Source organism: Rutilus rutilus (assembly GCF_951802725.1).
Source record: "Rutilus rutilus genome assembly, chromosome: 23".
Taxonomy (NCBI): domain Eukaryota; kingdom Metazoa; phylum Chordata; class Actinopteri; order Cypriniformes; family Leuciscidae; genus Rutilus; species Rutilus rutilus.
The window spans coordinates 6,121,601-6,145,094 of record NC_140233.1 but is presented as its reverse complement, the minus strand read 5'-3'; the positions used below and the strand labels follow the sequence as shown (position 1 = coordinate 6,145,094).

The window sequence follows — 23,494 nt, the reverse complement described above, 5'->3', positions numbered from 1 at the left end:
TTTTTTATTTATTCTAAAAACATTAAAATGTAATTACCTTAAAAGTAAAGCCAAGAGTGATATCAAGGTCAAACAGAGACGGTGACGCATGTCCTTCTGTGGCGCAGGGGGGAGAATGTGTCCTGATGCTTTTAAAATGAGACACGTCGAAATTTATTATACTCAGAAAACTACAGCGGCAGCCTGTCCGGGTCCATTCCACCCACTCTCTCCTCGTGCTAAAAGACGGAGACCTGTCAAACAACACCTGAGACAGCTGAAAGACATCACGCAGTGCAAGAGTGACCACAACATGGGCGCAAATGCAGCCGTGCCTCTTGATAGCCTTTCAAAGTTCACGAGGTCTCGATTGACTGTAAAATAAAAATGCACTGCAGCATAGGTGATTTGCATGGGAATATTTGAGTTCATATTTGAGGTCTCTGACTTGATCTAATAGCAGATTTGTGGATCTTGGTAGAACAGAGCAGTTCGACTTCGAACACATGAGGTAACTTAATCCCTGAGGAGAAATATCTGAGAAGCAGGAGACTTCAGGTTTCCATTTGATTTGATTTCACTACTGTCTAGGTAGGAGACACAATTGAGACATGCTGAGGTGTTCTGATTGGTTGTTTATGTTGCTGTTACTGGGGTGTTCTAGGTGGTTGTCAGGGCGTTGCTATGCAGTTACTGAGGTGTTCTGACTGGTTGTTTGTGTTGCTATGCACTTACTGAGGTGTTTTAAGTGGTTGCCAGGGTGTTTATATGCAGTTATTGAGGTGTTCAGGTTGTTTATGTTGCTATGATGATACTGGGGTGTTCTGGGTGGTTGCCAGGGTGTTTATATGCAGCTGCTGAGGTGTTCTGATTGGTTGTTTGTGTTGCTGTGCAGTTTCTGGGGTGTTCCGGGTGGTTGCCAGGGCGTTTATATGCAGTTACTGAGGTGTTCTGATTGGTTGTTTGTGTTGCTATGCAGTTTCTGGGGTGTTCTGGGTGGTTGCCAGACCGTTGCTATGTTCTATTTTGACAGCGTACATCATTCAAGACAAACCTCCGGTTCTCCGAGTTCTCCCGCTGGGGTAAGAAAAGAAAATAGATCCGGTGGATTATAAAAATACACACACAGGAGGGGACGTATATTAGTGAGGGTGTTCACTAGTTTACTTACAAGGAGATAAAAAATTATTAATGAGTAATATATTTTAAACACGACATAAACATTATAAAAAAGTTATCTTGAACTAAGCTACATGCTAGTCTGATTGTGTCGCATTGTGGATGCACTCGTACAATGAGTAACCATAACAAAATAATTCTGTTAAATTTAATATTCAGAATGAGCTTTACTAATATTAACGAATGAGAAGGGTAAGTAATGATGACATATTTTCGCTTCTTGTCCGGAATATGCAACTTGAAGCAACTCAAAAGACGAAGTAACTCCTGCAAGGTCCTTATATTGTTCAGTTTCTCCTAGACGGTCATAAATTCTCACGAGGGTATATTTCTGGTTACTAGGTTTTTAAGAGAGCAATATAACAGTTTTGACCTTGATATGAGAACACAGATAAAGAAATGATGAGAGGCAGATGGAAAGAAAGAGAGAGTGAGCGAGTGAGTGAAAGGAGGAAGATTTGACATGAAAACCCTGGAGAATCTCCCATCATCCAGGACTTCTGCTGAAGACAGCTGTTCCGGCTTTAATACAGGTTAAGCTCTACTGACAGCATTTGTCCATTACCACAGAAGCTGAATTATAATGATAACTGTGATTATTTGGCTCTATTTCAACAGTAAACTTTTAAGCCATAGAATGGCTTTTTCTTATTAATTTTTTTAACAATGCTCGAACTCACAGCAAATTGAGGTCAGAAACAAACCCTATTCGGAGCTATAAATGTCTAAAACCCTGTTTTTCCTGACACAACCTCACTAAAAATGATAGAGCAAATTACCCACCGACAGATAAAATTATCAGCCGACACGAAAAATCTAATTAAATCCGAATGTTTGTGATTACAGTATTGTCACAAAGCTTTGTTGAAACGAAAATTAATTTTCTCCATTTAAGCCCTAAGGTAAAAGAGGCCTTCAACCATGACTATAATCACAGTTTTTATCATATACCCTATTGCTTTTAGAAAATTGTAAATACATTTTAAAAGAAAAATAATTATAGGCATCCATTATGAATCTATTCTAGGTCTTCTGCTAAAACTTAACCTTTTTGTCAAATTTCAGTCCTTAGACGGTATCAGCTGTTAAAACAATCCCGCATGTGTCATAAAACTCAGTGTCGTATTTGTTCTGTGTAGCATCCATTGCTTCACCGACCTGCGTAATGGAAAACTGTAGTTCGGTGTGGATGTGGCTCTTTAGATGACTCTGGCGTCACTGACTGGCAATGCTTTGGCTGAAACCCTTGAGTGCCCTTCCCATAACTCCCCCAACAATTTTCAATTCTCGTTGTATTGATTCACATTTGGGCACTTTAGGTACAAATGGGAGGTAATAAAAACACAGTCCTGCAGCAGACTATCAACCAAGGGTGCTCATGGGAAATCTGAAGTGGAGGCTGTGTGTTGTATTCAGATGTACTCCAAAATTGAGGAAGAAACCTCTAAAGAAACTCACTCAATACACAATGGCACAAGCAATAAAGTGTCTGAACCCTTTTAGTGCCACAGGTTAAAATCAGACACTTTAAAAGGGTCATCATAAAATGCCAATCGAAGGAAGTTGCTTTTCCATCTAAAAAACTCTATGTCCAGAGGCATATTAAAACACGGATAAATCAACTCGTCGCCTTCTATTGTAAATTGCACTCACTCCTGTTGAGTGTCCTCAATCTGGCAACCAGCGTCGAGTCTGAGGAGGAGGCGGCGGGTGAAACAACTCTCTGCAATATTTTTAATTTGAACTGCAGTACCCATTTCAACCACTAGCTGTAAATATTACATACTGCACCTTTCAGATAGTAGTAAAAAAATGCATATATTGAAACTAAGCTACAAAAATTATCGCAGCTTTCTGGCATCAGCCAGATGACAATATTAACACATGACCATCCATCTTTACATATCAACTATCCAATCACAGTGAGGTAGTAAAAAGGACATATACATACAGCCACTGAATGGAGTGGCTGAAGTGTATTTTTACCAAGATGTCTGGTCATTTCAGTCTGATTGTGTTGGCCTATAAATACCTATTTCACAGGCAAATAGACTAGCCATTCAAAGCAAAGGTCATTTGCATATAGAGGTTGTACAACTACACTAGCAAAAAATGGCATGTTTAATGGTCATGAAAAGCTAAATTATGATTGTTTTTCACAAAAAAAAAAAAAAAATCACACAAAAAAACTATGTGGCAAGTATATGGTATGACTTCTTTAGGTGAACAAATTTGAGAAAAACATGGAGCATGATGAATGTGAATGTTGCTTTCCTTTCACTCATGTGTGTTCAGGTTAGCTTTGCGCAGCTTTAGGTCTGGATTATTTCCGACGGGTCAGTTGTGTGTCAGTTCACAGCACTCACGGAGTAAAGCTCAGCTAATCTCTGCAATGTGCCGTATCCATTAAAAAAGGTTATCATGATAATGCACTTTACATGTGTGTACTCGCCTCAAATCCAAAATCCAGTGAATAAAGAGGCAGAAAAAAAACTCAGATTTTCCCATTTATTTCAGTTTTGTTTTGAAAACACTGTATGAAAATGCAATCCTTCATTAGAATTAGATTCTGAAATTATATTATTGTCATAATTAAATTAATATTTCACCTAAAATAACAGTTCTGTCATCATTTACTCACCCTAGTGTTGTTCCAAACCCGTTTGACTGACTTTCTTCAGTAAGACGCAAAATAATACGTTTTGAAGAATGTCCGAGCTGCTCTTTTTCAGTGAAATTGGACGAGGACAAGGGCTGTCTACCTAAAAAAGTGCAATAGAAATATCATAAAAGTTTTCATTATGACTTAATTCTGCTCTCCATATACAATATACGCACACAACAACACATGAGCATGTACAAATGAGATTTAGGAGTTAAGCAGAGTTGAGCTTCACTGTATGAAAATAATTTTGTGTTTATAAAACAAAGTCATACAGGTTTGGACTGACATGAGGGTGAGTAAATCATGTTTGGTGAACTATCCCTTTAAGGATTATTTTCACATACAAAATCCATAGTGAGAGGGCGAAACCGTTCACATGGTACAGAAAGCACCGACGCCATCCGCGTATGATTAATGTTTCACAGTGTAAGAGAGCTGCTAAACTAAAGCACGAACGGAAGCGATCACCCATCAAACGTCATGCGGTCCTGCGGTGAGGAGCGCTAGGCCTTCCCCTTCTCCAGCTCCACTCCTCCACACATGTGTGTGTCCTCCTGAAGGCCCACGACTGTGCTCGGCTGACAGCAGATCAGCTGATGCTCTTTCCAGTCCTGCAGGAAGACGGATCTGAAGATAAAGAGGCTCCGGCTGCTGTGATAAACCATGAGCGCTCGGGTTGGACTCACCTTCCTCTGGCAGAAGCCGGAGCAGTAATGGACTTTATGGCAGCCGGCGCACTCACTGGACGCCTCTCGACCACAGTTCACACACGTGTGCTGAAACACAGAAGAAAACACACTAGTGTTACTAGAGTAGATCTGTCTGTCTGTCTGTCTGTCTATATATCTTATCTGTCTGTCTGCATATCTATCTATCTATCTATCTATCTATCTATCCTGTCTGTCTGTCTGTCTGTCTGTCTGTCTATCTATCTATCTATCTTGTCTGTCTGTCTATCTATCTATCTATCTATCTATCTATCTATCTATCTATCTTATCTGTCTGCCTATCTATCTATCTATCTTGTATGTCTGTCTGTCTGTCTGTCTGTCTATATCTATCTTATCTGTCTGTCTGCATATCTGTCTATCTATCTATATCTTGTCTGTCTGTCTGTCTATCTATCTATCTATCTTATCTGTCTGTCTATCTATCTATCTTATCTGTCTGTCTATCTATCTATCTATCTATCTATCTATCTTGTCTGTCTGTCTATCTATCTATCTATCTTGTCTGTCTGTCTATCTATCTATCTATCTATCTTGTCTGTCTGTCTATCTATCTTGTCTGTCTGTCTGTCTATCTATCTATATCTATCTATCTTGTCTGTCTGTCTGTCTGTCTATATATCTATCTATCTATCTATCTATCTATCTATCTATCTATCTATCTATCTATCTATCTATCTATCTATCTATCCTGTCTGTCTGTCTGTCTGTCTGTCTGTCTGTCTGTCTGTCTGTCTGTCTGTCTGTCTGTCTGTCTATCTATCTATCTATCTATCTATCTATCTATCTATCTATCTATCTATCTATCCTGTCTGTCTGTCTGTCTGTCTGTCTGTCTGTCTGTCTGTCTGTCTGTCTGTCTGTCTGTCTGTCTATCTATCTATCTATCTATCTATCTATCCATCTATCTTAACTGTCTGTCTATCTATCTATCTATCTATCTATCTTTGTTATTATTTAAAGAGCACATTAGTAATATGAGCCTATAGGCGGGTCCACAACGCAAGTACACTCATCTTATTACACACACAGGGACGCACAGCAGCACACAAACATGCCAAATATAAAAAATAAATGGATTACAATGTAAACGATTATTATTGTGTACATAAAGATATGGTGAATCCGGCTTGTCCCGTAGATGGTCTGCTAGCGCTTAAAATTGGGCCTTATGAATATTAAAGCACATATTTGCATCCGAGCAAATGAAGAACAGTCTGGACAAAAATATCCTCTTTTGTTTTCCATGAAAAAAAAGAAAGAACAATATGAGGTTTGGTACGATACAAGGATGAGTAAATAATGCCAGAATGTGTTTTTTTTTAGCCTCAACACAGACATTTTAAAAGAGGAAAAGACAGTTCTTCATTCTCTGGGATCTATTGGCCTTTTCCAGCGGAGCATCTGTGTGTTTCTGGCTCTCCTGCAGATTCTGATAGTCCTGCTTCACTCTCTCTATCACCACCTGCCAAACACAGCAGGCGACCGTGTGTGACCGTCACGAGTGTGTTTCTGCACCGCCGACCGGCACCTGGCCCTTCGATACACACATCTGAGAACGCCGACTACATCAGCAGAGCATGACATGAGTCACATTATAAAACTCAAAGTTCTGTCAACTCTGATGAGCCACATTCAATACCGTGGAAAAATATCCAATATACTTTTGACTGCATATCTGTGGCTTAGGCTGCCTGGCAAGTATAAACATATAACTAAACTATATTACTATAAATGCAATAAACCACCAAGATGCCCAGCCAGCCTCAGCCTTGGTCAGTACGTAACCTTAAACCTTAAAGGGATACTCCACTTTTTTTGGAAATAGGCTCATTTTACAACTCCCCCAGAGTTAAACAGTTGAGTTTTACCGTTTTCGAATCCATTCAGCCGATCTCCGGGTCTGGGGGTCCCACTTTTAGCATAGCTTAGCATAATGAATTGAACCGGACAAGACCATTAGCAACCATCAGTTTAGATATTTTTCCTATTTAAAACTTGACTCTTCTGTAGTTACATCGTGTACTAAGACCGACGGAAAATGAAAAGTTGCGATTTTCTAGGCTGATATGGCTAGGAACTATACTCTCATTCCTGCGTAATAATCAAGAAACTTTGCTGCCGTACCATGAGTCCAGCAGGCGTAATGATATGACGCAGCGCATCAGCCTAGAAAATCGCAACTTTTCCTTTTCCGTCGGTCTTAGTACACGATGTAACTACAGAAGAGTCAAGTTTTAAATAGGAAAAATATCGAAACTCTTTGTTCATTTTTTTGAGAGAGATGCTAATGGTCTTGTCCGGTTCAATTCATTATGCTAAGCTATGCTAAAAGTGGGACCCCCAGACCCGGAGATAGGCTGAATGGATTCGAAAACGGTAAAACTCAACTGTTTAACTCTGGGGGAGTTGTAAAATGAGCCTATTTCCAAAAAAAGTGGAGTATCCCTTTAACCCACGCAACCCTACCCCTTTGGCTGAATGAAGACAAACCTGGACTCAGTATCTGGCGGCACGGTGAATACGGCCACGGCTGCCAAACCGTAAATGCTTGTTCTGATGGAATGACTGGTTTGTCAGCATGAATTACAAAATTGCACGCTTACAAAAAATGCAGACAGAAACTGAACTACGGGAGAAAACGCAGAAAACTCCAGCTTTTAGCCAGGGTTATTATTTTTGACTGGTTTAAGTTCTAAAATAAGTACTAAAAAGAAAATATAAAAAGAAAATGTAATTAAAAATATTATCATAAACTATAATAGTATATCGATGATACTAAAATAACACTGGTTTTAAAACTTGATATGATAAGAGAGAGAGAGAGAGAGAGAGAGAGAGAGAGAGAGAGAGAGAGACTTACCTTAATGATAATTTCAGTGATTTTCCCCTCAGATTCTTCACTGAGTGACAACTGACTCTGAAAGGACTGAGAGAGAAAAACATGAACATATGATCTTTCTTCAGAGGATTAATAAGATTAACTTTCCCCTCAGATCCATTTGTAATGTCTGTAATAGACCTTTATCTAAATTAGACAGCCATAATTTAGTTTGTCATGATAATTTTTCACACTTTTGTGGCCATTTAACAGCTAACAGGGAACGTCATCAGAACGTTCTGGCAAGGTTCTCTCAAAGTTATAAACAAACGTTCTTCCAGTAACCTTAATAGAACATTCATTCAAAGCCATCTGGTCTTTAATAATGGTCTTTAAAACATTAACATAAAAACATTATTTATACATAGTTCACGGAACTTTTTTTTTCCTGAAACGTTTTAGTTGGACATTCATTAAACATTTTTGTTTCTTGTTTCAGAAAGTTTAGAGAACATACAAAAGTAACAATCCTATAATGTCTGCATAATGGAATGTTCTCTAACGTTAGCATAACCAAGAAAAAAAAAAGTAAAACTGGATGTTTTGTCCTAATGGGAACGTTAGCAAAACTTGTTGAATACTTGATTCTGATTGGCTGGAAGGACCACACAGAAGCATTCAGGAGGACAGAAACTTGTTATCGGTGCTTCCACGTTACTTTTACTAATTAAATAGCTTTGCTACTAAACCGCTGGTTTTGAAGTAATTTAACTTTAAGATGCTGAACAGATGCAGGTAATTCACACACGCATCTCTCATCTCTCTTACAAATGAATTCAAATAAATGCTTAATTAGTTCATTCAAATCAATGTAATCTTACCACACTACATATCCGTTGTGTCTGGTTTAAAGAGGGCAGAATGCGAGATCTAACTGACAAATAGAACCGTCATTTTTATCCTTCCGGTCAAAATTGATTCATTAAAATCACTTAATGCACAACTAGCCGTGGATTATCACTTACGTAGCTGGGTATAAACACCTAATAAACTCATGATATGACCTCATGAACACTGATCTGAGAGCAGTTTTGTGTTTGGATATCACCTCTTTTCTGACGCTGTTGTTCTTCTCTGGGCTGATGCCGACATGCGCTCCGCTCTGACTGGCTTGTTTGGCTTGTGCAATGAGGACTTTGAGTTGCTGGACGTTGCTGAGCAGTGTGTTGGCCATCTCTTCCAGGTAAAGCCAGGTGCGCTGCTCGCCCGTCTCCAGCCCGTTCATCAGCGTCCCGGCCGGAGGGGGTTTAGCCTGAACCAGCGCCTGCTGAGGGACCACGGTCAGCGCAGGAAGGGTGGTCAACACTGAGGAGAAACACACATTTGAGCTGAAGCTGATGCTAGAAGCCTAACCTACGTGTCATGAGCGATTAAAGCGTTATTTTGGGACGGCCGGTTTTGTAGAGGTGAACCAGCGTTCTGACAGGTACGACCTTGACGAGTACCTTTACGGTCCGTCCTCATCTGATCTCACTTTAACCCTGACCCAGATTTGATTTTATAAGCTTATATAATGTGGGCCGGACAGACAGGAGAGGACATGCTCTGTGTCCAAGAGTGTTTTTGTAACGTCCCGGACTCGACCGAGACAAACCCATTTCATGATGAATACACTTGCTCTCTTATTGAATCTCAATGCGGTCTAGGAGGAATAAAGAGACAAAGAGAACTTATGTGTGACTTTTATGAAACATCCTCTAGCCACATGTTGGAATAATCAAACATCAGTCTGTGTTTTCACAAGTTCACACATACAAATAATTGGATAAAGTAAAAGACTATGCATATTTGGCGTGCTGTCCGGCGGGTTCTTGTGGTAATTACAGTACGTCAGCCAGGAAATCCAAACGTTCACTTTCATCCATCGACCTCAAATATGGCTTATCATTTAAAACATGTAGGCCCGGTTTCACAGACAGGGCTTAGACTAAGCCAGGATTAGACCATAGATCAATTAGGACATTTAAGTAATTTTTATAAACATGCTTAGAAAAAAACATTACCGATGTGCATCTTAAAACTAAAAAGGCACTGATATATTTTTAAGATCAGTCAGTGCAAGTTTATTTCAGTGGAAACAGCTCAGACTTACATTTTAGTCTAGGACTAGTCTTAAGCCCTGTCTGTGAAACCAGGGGTATATGTTACATGGCCACTCGCTCTAACGTTAATCTAGATAAATGTGTGCTATTATTAGGCGCATATCCAAGTGTTTGTGCGGAGTGAGGAAACTAAAGTATAGCGCACTTCATGAAATGGAGGCGCCGGCGCGATCACTTGCATTTTTTCCTGACAACAGCGGAAAAAACTTCAAATACTCCATTGTTTTTGGTCAAACAGACAAGAGTAAATATCATTCGAAACTGTAAAGGGTTGTAAAGGGTCTAAATGCTTTATGCTTTTTATTTGTGGCCTTTTTGTCACTTTTATTAAAGGGGCAGTGAGATAATGATGGTGAAACTGGATCGTGAAATGCCACAAAGTCCAAAGTTTTCCACATTTTATCAATAAATTTCCATGATTTCTCATAAGCATTATCAGTTTATAGAGTCTGCAATCCAGGGTTATTATAGTAAAACTACAACCATACTATTTTTTTTACTTGAAATAACATAAATGTCAACTGAATTAAAACGTAAAAAGATTATCTTTTTTTCAAGACAATAATTTAGTTTAACTTTATGTACTGAAATATAACACACAAACAAAATTATAAAAACTATATAGCTTTTTTCTTTTTTTTAAATGACAAATTGAACTAAATTTAAAATTAAATGAATAACTTGAACAATTGTTTGTTTCAAATAAATAATTTGGGAACTAAAAAAAATTATAATTTTTTTTTTTTTTATAAAAAAAATATATATTTTAAAGTTGGGTGGAACTAGAAAAATGTATATTCACATTCGATTCATATACTGTTTGATTTTCCTTGACTAAAGGAATCCTGCAAGGTGGATTTGAGGTTGTTCACTAACCGCTAGGCCACTGCCTCTACATCAATACTTCGTAGATGTGGGAATATTTATTCAACACCATTTTCCTGTGGCAGAAACGAATTTTTCTGTAATATCACGGTCCAGGGCTGTGGACACACTTATTTTACGGTTATTTTCTTGAATCTGTCTGGGCGAGTCGAGGTCAGGATGCTTTAAGAGGAAAGTGCTGAAGCATTTCAAGTCTATTCCGGCACAAAGAAGCTGACAGAGATAAAAAAGAAGAAGAAGGAGAGAAGGATCACTTCCTGAGACACTGATCACAGTGGTCCATCAGTGACACTGAGCCGCTTTGAATTGGAGGTCACACTCCCCGGAGCGAAACATCTACACTGGACGACTGCCCTCCACTTCACAAATAAACCCTCAGATGGCATTCAAACCATGATCCTTCCACTTGAAAAGAGAGAACGAGAATCTAAAGATGTTGACGGATGGATGTAAAGCAAAAATGTACTGTAAATATTAAAGGTGAAAAATTTATTGTAAATATTTTTTGGGTCATTCAGTGTCAACTTAACCAGAGCTAAAAATGGCACACAAAAAAAATCTGATTTTTTTTTTTTTATCTGGTGAAAGAAATACATTAATGAGGAAGAAAGCTAAAATATGAAATGTCATGGATGAATATCTATTGAATAATCCACTATTTTGTGGATTGGGGTCAAAATGACAATTCTCACCAGAGATTTGGAGCCAAAAAAATGACAAAAAAAATTCTCCAGTGCTGTGACGTATTTCCCAGTGAAAAGGAATATTGAACAGAGGGCAGGGTTTTACTCTAGCGCTCCTCCTCTCCATCTCTCGCTCATTACAGACTAACGATTTGAGGGGAGTGGTTAAGCGTTTCTCAACCCAAGCCGTCAAGCATACGTCATCAGGGAAGGTCCTCCAATGCAGAGAGGAGGGGCATTTTCAGATTTTGATTAAAGATTACGAAGCCAAAACATTTTTTTCCGTGTTTTAACTTGCACGGATTAATTGTTCACCACAAGACTAGTAATATGCGCTAACAAAGTAAATAGGGTCCATTTTGATTTCAGTTGGACTTTAATTTTTACGCAAAGATTGGTAGATCTTTATGGTAGAACTTTAGCAATCTGACAGTGACAGTTGGGAAATGGGAAAAAGCATTGCGAAGTTTGCATGTTTCATTCTTCCGCGAGATGACTGATGCGCCAGCTGTTAGTACTTGCCTTGCACAGCGTGTTTGTTATTTTGGAGGCGGAGCAATGAATGGAGGGTTGTGTTTGTTTGGGTGCCGATTTCAATTATCAGCAGTTTCTCAGAAATCGCTTACTGCACCTTTAAAAAGATTTAAAAATAAAACTTCACAGAACGAAATGGTCTTAATGTCTAATGTCAAAGCTGCATGTGCTAACAGCATTAAGAGCAATAACCATTTAATTGATTGTCACGACCCTTCTTTGGCTCACAACCGTCTAGGTATTTTAGAAGGGGAACATTAAGCCAATTATGACACCTGTCACCATTTATCACCGAATGAAATGAGAACCAAGAGAGACACAACAAAAGCAAGTAAACTTAATTTTACTTGAAAGTAAAATTCTTGGCCTGAGAAAGTGAAAGTAAGAGAGACAAAAAGAGAAACAAAAAACACACCAAAAACACTATAAATGCCCCTAAGGACGTAACATTGATCTAACATATAAGTGCATTAACTTCAGAAGTGCTTAATTCAAGCAGATAAAGATGAATTCAAATGCACAAATCGTTCAAGCATGAGTCGTATCAGGACTGACCCGATGTACGTACAAATGTGCCATTTAACAGAAGTCACCCTAACTGGACAGATTACAAAAAACGCACAACAACTCATTATCCGAGACTCACAGTGGGGTCAAAACGGCCTCCATCTCGCACAAAGAGGCCTAAAAATAACAGCCCTTTTGTTTCCAGCTACAAAAAGGGTCAGAAAGAGGCCAATCCTTGGTTTCAGAGTCTCAACCTCAGATCACACACGATCACAGGCCGCCGACACACCAGTCACTGACCCTCTCATAACTACAACTCTGGCAGAGCTTAACCAATCAATCTGATTGGCTGTCTTTACTCAGCCGGTATACAAGTGGAATCCAGTTATCATTTCAAGAAAAAAAAACGTATTTGTTATATTCATTTTATTGCAAAACCTACCAATTTATTTTCTGCATCTGACTGAAATAAAATATGCAATTAATGATATAAAAAAATACAAAAATAATAATTTAATTATTAATCATTTATTTACTTAATTTTACATTTTGTAAAAAAAAAAAAAAATCTGCATACTGTGCACAGAACCCATACTGCATATTTTCATAATAGTAGTATGTAAATATGTGGCTTTGGTTGTAAAAACACACTTTGACTGTAGTATTTACATTTTTATTCCTACATTTGGCAGACGGTTTTATCCAAAGCGACTTACTTTGCATTTCAAGGTACGCATGTACATTCTTATCAGTTCTTGCTTTCCCTGGGAATCGAACCCGTGACCTTGGCGTTGCAAGCGCCTTCGCTCTACTGTTCGAGCTACAGGAAAGCTGTATGAGCTCCAGTATGTGTGTGTGCACCGCTCACCAGTTGTGTTGGTGAAGACGTCAGCGGGCGCAGGGCTGTCGGAGATGATGGCCGCCGTCTCTCCTGTCGCCGTTCGGTCAAAGGTCAGCGTGCCTGAAGTGGTGATCTGTCCTGATGGAGTCACTGTAACTGAGAGCAGGCACAGTCGTGAGCCACTTCCAGTGTCTCCTGGGAGAATTACTCCCTTTCCTGATCTTTAGGAGAGACGTCAGACGGTTCAGTGTCAGAAAACTCAACGGAAAAACACCTGAGAGTAATAACCGCCAATATTCTATCTTTGGATACTGGAACTGATAATAAGAAATCGATTTATCAATTATATACAATACTGATATGGTCACAAACCAACTGAAACTGAAAGGACCTGAACTGCATTTCAATGAAATAATATTATGCAATTAATAATATTGGCAAAAAAAAGAGAAGATTTTTCAGTCAGATACAAAAAAAATAATACATTTTGATTTTGAATTTTATTTATTTATTTATTGTATATTTTTGTAATATATACTGTGTAAGTATATATTTATATGTATTTATTATTATTATTTTAAAGCTTGTGGCGTTGCTTTTTGCAAATAAAAAATTATTTGAAAATAACCCATGAAGTCAATATTTAAAGTATTGAAAATCAAGTATTTAATGTTGTTTATATGTCTATATGGCGTTTTTAATATACTTTAAGACGAACCATGTAAAGTAACCAACCGAGTATTTCCTCTTTAAAACTGGGAAAAAATCGCCACGCTGCAAAAAATGCTTTTCTTACTTAATATTTTTGTCTTGTTTCCAGTCTAAATATCAAAAAATTCTTAAATCAAGATGCATTTACTAGGGGAGGAAAATGACATAAGATATTATGTCCTGTTTTCTGGGGGAATTAATACATATTAAGTGAGTTGATGCTTAAAAAAGGGGATATTATTTGCCAATGGGGTAAGAAAAATAATCTTAATTATTACCCCATTGGCAGATCATTTAGCTTGTTTTAAGGAAAAACTCACTTCATTTTATTTATTTTTTCCAGGAAACAGGACTTAATATCTTATGTCATTTTACTACTTTAGTAAATGCATCTTGATTTAAAGGTGCATTAAGCAACTTTTCATGTTAAAAATACCCGTTTTTCTAACCCATACATGCTTAAACAATTGCCTGATGGGCTGAATGAGCCCTTCTATGATCACTGCGATTGCCTCTATAATCCTGTACAGTAAAATAAATAAGAGGGATTCGGGTCGGAATCGACTGGGCGTGACGTCTTGCGCGTTCACGCTCACCTGGCTATGTCTGGCAGGTTTGTGTATTCGTCGCCATTATCCGCATCAGCGAAGACAACTCGAGCGACTTTTGCAAAAGTAGAAGATGGATTCAAAGAGACCGGCTTCTAGTTCATCCCAAAACCCAACGCAAACTCCACATAACCGCGTGCACAACTCTGGTTGCAGTTTCGCGTGTCGCCAGAAGGGGGCATAGTTCTGCAAAAACTCAGAGACTTGCGCAATGCACCTTTAAGAAATATTTGATATTTGGACTGGAAACTAGACACAAATACTAAGTAAGAAAGGCCTTTTTTGCAGTGCATTGTTCTCTACGTCACAAACTACCTTGTAACCAATCACGTCAAAGTGTGGGCGGGCTTTAGCATACCATTAACTATACCCGCTCTGAAGCAGGGGAGTCTCAAGAGAAGCCAGATTGTCCCTGTATGTGTTTCTGTTGATATAAAAAATCGGGTAGATTTAGCAATATAGCGGGTGTATGATGTATATTACGATGTTATGATCTCCACTGGCGTTCTGAGTGGTTTTAAGCATTTCTAAGGATGCTAATTGTTAGAAGGCAGACTGAGATGGGGAAGCGTGAACATGGTTTGTGTAACATTAGCATCACATTATTAGCTGTTTGATAACGTAGTCAAGCAATAGGCTAATCATATTAATTATCGTTATGTGTCCGATATTGTAATGAGCGATACAAAAAATGCATCGACTTGTAGACGAACCTGTATAATTGACTCTTCCACTTCTTCTTCTGAATCAATTTCTGGTTCAAACACGTGTGGCTGAATTACACCAGTATTTCCACTTGTCACTGTGCAGCATTTCCTACAGTAAAGTTGACCGAGTGCATCTCTGAGATGGTGTGAGTGAGTGGAGGCGGGGCTAATTTGCATATTCATTGATCCGCGCATACTTGCGTTCAAGCTATTTAAAGGCATGACGATTTTTAGGTTTAAATATGTCATTTTGGTGATCAGAGATGAGTTTTAAGGGATAAAATTACTGACTACAGGGTTTAAAATTCATTTTATTTAGTCATTTTAGTTTCATTTAGCCGCAAAATGACCCCCCTCCACTCGACAAAATCAGAGTCTGGTCACAGGAGACGCAGTTTAGATGGATGTTTATATCAAGTGTAGGTGGTAATCTGAGATCAGTTCACCCGGGATGGATGTTAATATTGGGTGTAAGTGAACAGAAACAGGGGAACGAGGCTCTTACATGTTGCTCCTGGAGCCAGGGTGATGTTCTTTGTAGACTGAACGTCCTTCTTCTCAGGAGAAGCCGACCGCTCATTGTCCTTCTTCCTTCTTTTATACGGGACGAACAGTCTGACGGGGCCCGTCTGTGGGACACCAGAACACAGGATGAGTCTCTAGAGCGATATAACGCCACAACTGAGACTTCAGACATTACTAATTACCATCGTGATGTTCTCCCCTCCGAACGGCCCGTCTTTGGCACACTGGAGAACGACAGGCAAATGAAGGAGAGATTTGAGTTATATGGGATAAAAGAAATAAGCAACACTTTTGAATTTAAGATCGTCAAAAATAAAAAAAATTGGCACAGATTCAAATGCAATATATATATTTGCTGTTTTTTTTTCTTCATATTATTAGTATATATATATATTGAATCATCTTTATAAAATTGTATACAATTATTATTATATTATTAATATAATTTAAATATATATTTATATATATATATTAAAATATATGTATATATATATATATATAAATGTATACATTTAAATCTACTATTATATAAATATTATTAATATCACATAATAATAATATATAAAATCTAATAAGGATTATGAGATTGAGTCACTCACTGTAGACAGATCATATAATTTATTAATATTACATTTTAAATATTATTTTAAATATTAAATATATGCTTTTCTATAATATATATACATATAAATATATTTCTTGTTTAAATAAATATCTTTATACATTTTTATATTATTATTATTATTAATATTATTTGATGTTATAATACTAGTTTATATCTATATATATAAAAATTCATTACATTTATATAGCGCTTTTCTCTGCACTCAAAACGCTTTACATAGAAGAGGAGGAATCTCCTCAATCATCACCAATATATATTGAGTAAACAATTTAAACTTATAAAAATTATTTTATTTCAGTTGTAATTTAAAAAAAACAAAATCATTTTCGTCATTAATCTCAGTGTATGATAACCCAGGTCAGCAGTGTTGTAAAGATTTATGAGATTGAGTCACCATGTCACTCACTGTAGACAGATCGTCACAACAGGCCGCACACGTACAGGACGCTGCGTGAGGGTTCAGGATACGCTCCTGTCAAAACACACACACACACACACACACACACACACACACACACACATACACACACACACACACACGCACACACCAGTCAGCTGTTCTGCTGAACGAGACACTGGGGTATTTTTTGGAAAGAGTACGTACTGTGAGCTGTGTGTGTGTGTGTGTGTGTGTGTGTGTGTGTGTGTGTGTGTGTGTGTGTGTGTGTGTGTCTCCAAAGGCCGGTCTGACCTGAATGAGACACTGTAGAGGTCGGCCAGCGTAGCGAATGCTTCTCTTCCAGTCTTTGCTGCTCGCTCGCCCCGACATACTCTCAAACTCCGTTGGGGTGAACCAGTTATTATTGTGTCTGATACAGCGCCCTTTGCCCCCTGCCATCACAGGTTAAAGGTCAGTCATGTTAAAACATTTTGGCTGCATTCCAATTCTTATATTATTCATCCTAAATTGTAATTAGTGTGTATTAAATCATGGTACATAGAAAATAGATTTTAGATTAGTGGATTTCTAAAGTTTGCAATGTTTCTCGTTTGACTTTTTGAGCTGTACAAAAATCAGTCACAAATTCAATATGGCGATACCCTGGCTGTGTCCTAAATCGCCCCCTATACCCCTAAATAGGGCACTATTTGAGGGAACAGCAGTTGTAGTGGTGTCCGAAACCATAGTGGACGTTATCTAGTGCACTCATTCAATCCCATAATGCAACCGATGTACGCTCAACGGCTAGAGAATACCCATAATGCACTGTGACGGTCGTGCTGAATGAATTCCTGTGTCTGACCAGAAGATGGCGCTGCATCTGAATCATCCATCCATCTGTTTTCCAAACCGCTAGTCCAATGTCGGTACAGCGTAATATCATACAGGTATAAATTCCTTCTTAATTGATTATTAAACTGTTTAATTAAGGTTTATACTGCTAGAGTTCAAGATTAATCTTTTCATAACTACTGGAGCTGCCAGATTGCTAAACCTCAAATGATTGTTAAACAGCAGAAACCGACACACTCAGTGTTTTGAATTCACTCACTCGTTTTCAATCACTTCCTCAAGTGGACTATATTAGTGGAGTAATGCAGGGAATAGTGAACGAGTGTATAGGGGGTGATTTCGGACACAGCCCCTGAATAAGGTCTACAGACACACAGCTGTATGTGTGTGTTTCTGTAGTCATGTGACGCCCTCTTGTGGCGTACCTGATCCCAGTCTGTTTTTGTACAGAATCCCACTGGTGTTCCTGCAGCGCACAGGAAGCTCGTTGTCGTAAACCGACGGATCCCAGTTGTACTTCGAGCCGTCTTTATCGTGTCCAGATGTCAGAGGGGTGTTCGGGGTTTGAGGACCTGAAGGGAAAAACAGACACACATAAAGATATACTGCATTCCATGCAATTTAGTTCCTAAAACTCAAACGTACCAGGAGTCATTGGTGTCGCGGTGCCTTTCAGCCCTGTGGCGTCGACGATGCTCCCATCCGTGTGCACCACGATCAGTGTGGCCTTCTGGGTACTCAGACTGTCTCCAATCTGGAGCGTGGTTCTGCCTGTCTGCATGAACCCGTTGAGAAATATTACATTTGACGTTATTATTTTGATCCAAAACAAATCTGTTCTTACGTTTACTTCACACATTAACTAAAAATGTATGAACTGTGGTATTACCACATAGGATATGTAATATGGTTTTATCATATATGAATATGGTAAATTAATATAGGAATCATACGGTACCACGGTTTGGTTTAAATGGTTCAATAAAGGTTAAAAAACAACAACAACTGTTAAATAGTTAAAAAGCTAAATAAATTCAGCCAGAAAACTACAAAAATATAGTAAAATGCATCATTTTGATATGTATACTTTTTCAGATTAATAAAACATTACAATAAGGTTATAAATATTACTAAATACCTTTTCTTTACATTTAGTATACAAGCTGTTGGCCGAAATTATCATAAAATCAACCATGTTTGGACATCTAAGATGGTTTTATTGTGGTATATGAATATACTGTTTTTTTAAGAGATTCAATAGAGGTTAAAAACGTCAAATGGTATTTTATAGCCAGAAGAGAACTACAAAAATATAGTTAAATTCATCATTTTAATAAATTTATATTATTCTTGGAATATAAATATAATAATTACAAAGTACTGTGGATTGGTTTATTTGAAGAGGTTCAATAAAAGTAAAAAAAAAACTTCAAATAGTGGAAAAGCAATAAATAAATAAAAATGCATGTATTTTTAGATGAATAAAACATTTAAATAAAGTTATCAACATTATTAAATACCTTATTTATTCATTATACAAGTGTTTAGTGATTATTATTAAAACAAAACATTTTTGGACATCTAAGATGGTTTTATCATGGTAGATATAGTAATCATACAGTACCACGGTTTTGGTTTATATCAAAGTACCATAGTATAGTATTATCATCAGACTGTATCACTGCCATTAATCTGGAATAATATGACTTTATTCACAAATAAAATCTGGGTTTTCTTCTATTTTAGTATTTTACAGGATTTTATGTATTCTGCATAATTTTTTCCTCAATTTCCTGACCTTTTAACTTGAAATCAGTCAATCAATTCAATGAAAGTTTAGGGCACGATTACACGACAACGATGTACTAAAACGACAACGCTGTCAAAACGATCCGCTTCACACGGGTCCACGAAAACGATTAAAAGCGCTGTATTCTGGTAATAATAATGTCTGCTGTCACTTTGTAAATAAACACTACGCAACTATAGACTGAACAGGTAATACGAATGAGGTCACCGTTTTCACACATTCACGTTTTTGTAGTTTACATGGGGATGATAACAGTATAATTTTCAAAAGTTTGTGTTTTCAGGCCCCTAAACTGCCATTGTCGTGTAAATGAATGACCAAAACGCATGACATTTTTTCCCTTTTAGTTGACAACAATGTCTTGTAAACGGCCTTTTAGGGCCTGAAAAGGCAAACTTTTGAAAACGGGTTTCAAAGTGCAAGTTTTTGAAAACTATACCGTTATCATCTCCGTGTAAACAACAAAAACTTAAATTTGTGAAAACAGTGAGGTTATGCGCATAGATATCATATAAAGGCTAGATGTCTTAAGGCGGAGTCACTTCCGGCATCACCGGCGGCCATCTTACCACAGGGCTCTGTGAATTAAGGTAAGTGAGCAGCACGCACACAAATCCTCTTATCTCTGTGAAATCTTGACGGATTTACAAACGGTTTGGTTTCTTACAAACGTCATTACCGTGGCTATAATTCTTTCATATGGAAGTCCATTTGTATAATTATTCATATGTATGCAGTATAATAGCTACATCTCTGACGTTAATAAGAAACCAAACCGTTTGAAAATCGGTCGAAAATTGAGCAAGTTATGGTTATTTAAATGTACATGCACCATGTTACGAGTGAGTGAGCACCCTGTGGTAAGATGGCCGCCGTGTGCGGACGTCGACCTCAATTGGCCAGCAGCGCGGACGAGACATCTAGCCTTTATATGATATCTATGGTTATGCGCATGCGTATTACGTGTTCATTTTATAGGCGCGTAGTGTTTCTTTACCTAAGTGACATCGCCACCTACTGGCCTGACATGAATAATACAGCGTTTTTAGTCGTTTCAGAGAATGTCTAATATGGCGAGAAGTTTCACTCTCAGTACACTTCCGGCTTCTGAACTGGTTGCAGTTCCTCTCTGATTCCATATGAGGGCGCTCACAGGACGAGTGCAGAATGAATGGAGGTCTATGGCGCTATACCAATAAAAATCCACTTTTCTCAGGATATAATTTTTTGTTTAGTAATTTGAATGTTGTATTCGAAAGGAGATGCAAATAAATTACACATCGCTGGGTGTTAGATTTTTTTGAGTCACTTATTTGCTTTAAAAAGTCTTTTAAAGTGTCAATGACGTCACACACATCGTACGACCAGAGATACTGCTTAACGGCAATCCTTCAGTCACTCTGGTGCTTTCGCGCTCTGCACTTTCTTTTCTCTCGAGGCATCGACAACACAGCTGACACAGGTAAACACACGTGCTAGAAGAGTTTTTGTTTTGTTTGTTTCTGGTCCCGCTTCGGATGTCACGATGCCATCAAGCAGTATCTCTGGTCGTAATCAGTCCTTCACTGACCAATCAGCGTTCATTAGCAGAATGCTAGCGTGTTATGGGCAACAACAACTCAACCTGTAAGAAATCAAAAGGACATAAGTACTCGTTCGTTCAACTTTCGACCTAAAACCCATGTTGAACTTGCAAAATCTACAATCAGATCTGAGATTTCTCAACGGCAATCGGGTGAAAGAGACAAATTTAGCCGTCTAGCCTCATAGACTCCCATTCATTTTGCACTCAAGGTGATCGCCCCCAGTGGAACTCTGGTGGAACTACAACCAAAATTCGGTACTTAATAGGGAGTGGGTAGGCTCTCCGTAGACGGGCTCTGGTGTTTCTTTACCTAAGTGACATCGCCACCTACTGGCCTGACATGAATAATACAGCGTTTTTAGTCGTTTTCATGGATCCGTGTGAACAAGGATTCGTTACGACTACGCTTTCGTCTATACGCGAAAAACACAAAGGAAAAACGTTTCTGTTTTCAGTGCATGTAAATGTCCTCTGAAATGAGACTCTTACGAGCATGTGTTCAGGGATGGACGCTGATGTGGAGACTGTGGATGTGTAAACGGTTTCATCTGAACTCTGAACGTCCCCAACAGTGACGGCTGTGACCTCTGCAGAAGAAACAGAAGCCGTTTCAAACTTCATATGACTTTGGGTCGATGACAGTACTGAACCACATACACTACACACTACACACTACACACTACACAAAAGTTCAGAATTAGGAATATTTCACTAAAGGAAGTCTCTTCTGCTCATCAAGGCTGAATTTATTTGATCAAAAATACAGTAAAAACAGGGAAATATTATTACAATATAAAATAACTGTTTTCTGTTTGAATGTATTTTAAAATGTAATTTATTCCTGTGATGCAAAGCTGAATTTTCAGCATCATTACTCCAGTCTTCAGTGTCACGTTGTAATATGATGATTTGCTGCTCAATTATTATTGGTACTTATTACAAAAGCTATTAATAATGGAAAACAGTTTTTGTTGAAATGTTGAAAACTGCTTAATATTTTTGTTGGAAACCGTGATACATAGCCTAAAGTTTAAAAGAACAGCATTTATTTGAAATAGAAATCTTTTGTAACATTACAAATGTCTTAGTTTACTGTCATTTTTTTATTTTTTATAATTAATTTAATGCGTCCTTGCTGAATTAAAATATAAATTTCTTGTGATATCATGTGACACTGAAGACAGGAGTAACGACGCTGAAAATTCAGCTTTACCATCACAGGAATAAATGACTTTTTAAAATAAAATATTTCACAATATTACAGTTTTTAATGTATTTTTGATCAAATAAATGTAGCTTTGGTGAGCAGAAGATCTTCTATAAATGACATTTTTAAAAAAAGCGTAATTTTTTATTTTTTTCTGGTATTATTTGATCAGTAAATTATATTTAGTATAAAGAAAATTAATCTTGTCTGTATTAAGATTCTCAGTAACATAATACATATTCATAAAACAAGGGAAATACAGCAACTACCATGGTGTAGTCTATGAATACTTTATAGTTTAATTAAAAATAATAAAAGTCACAATGCAATAATCTTAATGGCCCTAAAAACAAAATGTATTTTCTTGCTAAATGCATATGGTACTCCAAGATATTTAAAAAATAATAATAAATACCATTATACTTTTAAGCTGTTGCATTCTGAATACTGCTTCTAAGAGTTTTCATGTTTCCCCAACAGTTATTTATAATAATAATATTAACGTTGGTTAAACAAGTCTTATGCTGATCATCAGAGAGTAAATGTAATTAAATGTATGGTGGGTTATAAAAACGCATAATGTGCACTGAAATGGATTTTCATTGTAACCGATAATCAGCTGATGCGCATGCGCAGACTGACCCGCAAAAGCCGCTTCGGCATCGTCTGGGTTCGGCAGAGATTCGTCGATGTCGATGTTTCCCGCTTCTCCCATCACAGTCATCGTGGCGACTTCGCCCTCCGATTCGGTATCCGAACCCACAGCCTCTCCCGCAGACGCGCTGTCGGACGCGTCGCGCAACGCGAGCTTCGCCGCCGGTTCATTCGCGTCCATTTCAAAACAGCGGCGCACGAAAGCAGCCGAAATTATCCGAAGGATTGTCGAGAGGCGCACGTCCCTCGCGATTTGTAAATGCGCAGGTATCCAAGAAGCGCTTAGTCAACTTGTACGAATAGATTATTGATTTATTAAAACGATTTTATCCTCGGGTATAAAAGAAAAGAAAATGGTTGCAGGATAATGGCTTCCGAGTGCCTTTACTGGGGACGGGGATCAACACAGGAAGGAGAGCAAGCGGAAATTACCGAATCAAAACGGAAATTACCGAAAGAACACGACGTAGCACGAAACGACTGTTGACAACAGCGTGATTTGCAGTGACACAAATGTAGTTCTTAAAGTTGCTCTGAAAACAATGATTTGAAAATGTTATTTCAAATCCTTAAAACCTTTGAAAAACAGATTTCCTTAATTTCTAAATTACTTGCAATATCAATGTATGCTGCTTGGATTTGTTGTGTTTGTGTTATTGCAAGATAGATATATATAAACTTAAAATGCTGTGCCCAAAAGTACAAAAATATAGTAAAATCAAGCATTTTGATAGGAATAAAAACAATTGAATTAATCAGTATATTACCTTATAGATAATTTTCTGTTGCTATTTATTATAAAAGTGTTTGGTGGAAATCACCCAAATAAAACTACAAACTATGA

At 37.8% G+C, this 23,494-nt stretch overlaps 1 protein-coding gene across 2 annotated transcripts; it reads right to left on the bottom strand.

The window, feature by feature from the left end:
• Positions 1–3,652: 3,652 nt before the first annotated feature.
• deaf1 (DEAF1 transcription factor) lies at positions 3,653–23,494 on the bottom strand. 2 transcript variants are annotated; one of them, XM_084398035.1, is made up of 13 exons: positions 22,639–23,494; positions 21,279–21,376; positions 18,040–18,169; positions 17,820–17,966; positions 16,852–16,991; positions 16,555–16,632; positions 15,718–15,759; positions 15,516–15,639; positions 13,012–13,140; positions 8,481–8,737; positions 7,415–7,480; positions 4,510–4,599; positions 3,653–4,434 (listed from the first exon to the last, which is right to left on the bottom strand). In XM_084398035.1, exons 1-13 carry the CDS (start codon positions 22,829–22,831, stop codon positions 4,327–4,329), a joined length of 1,602 nt encoding a protein of 533 aa, XP_084254161.1. In that variant the 5' UTR covers positions 22,832–23,494; the 3' UTR covers positions 3,653–4,326. The 2 variants fall into 2 exon arrangements, with proteins under 2 accessions (XP_084254161.1, XP_084254162.1); XM_084398036.1 differs by having other exon boundaries at positions 16,567–16,632.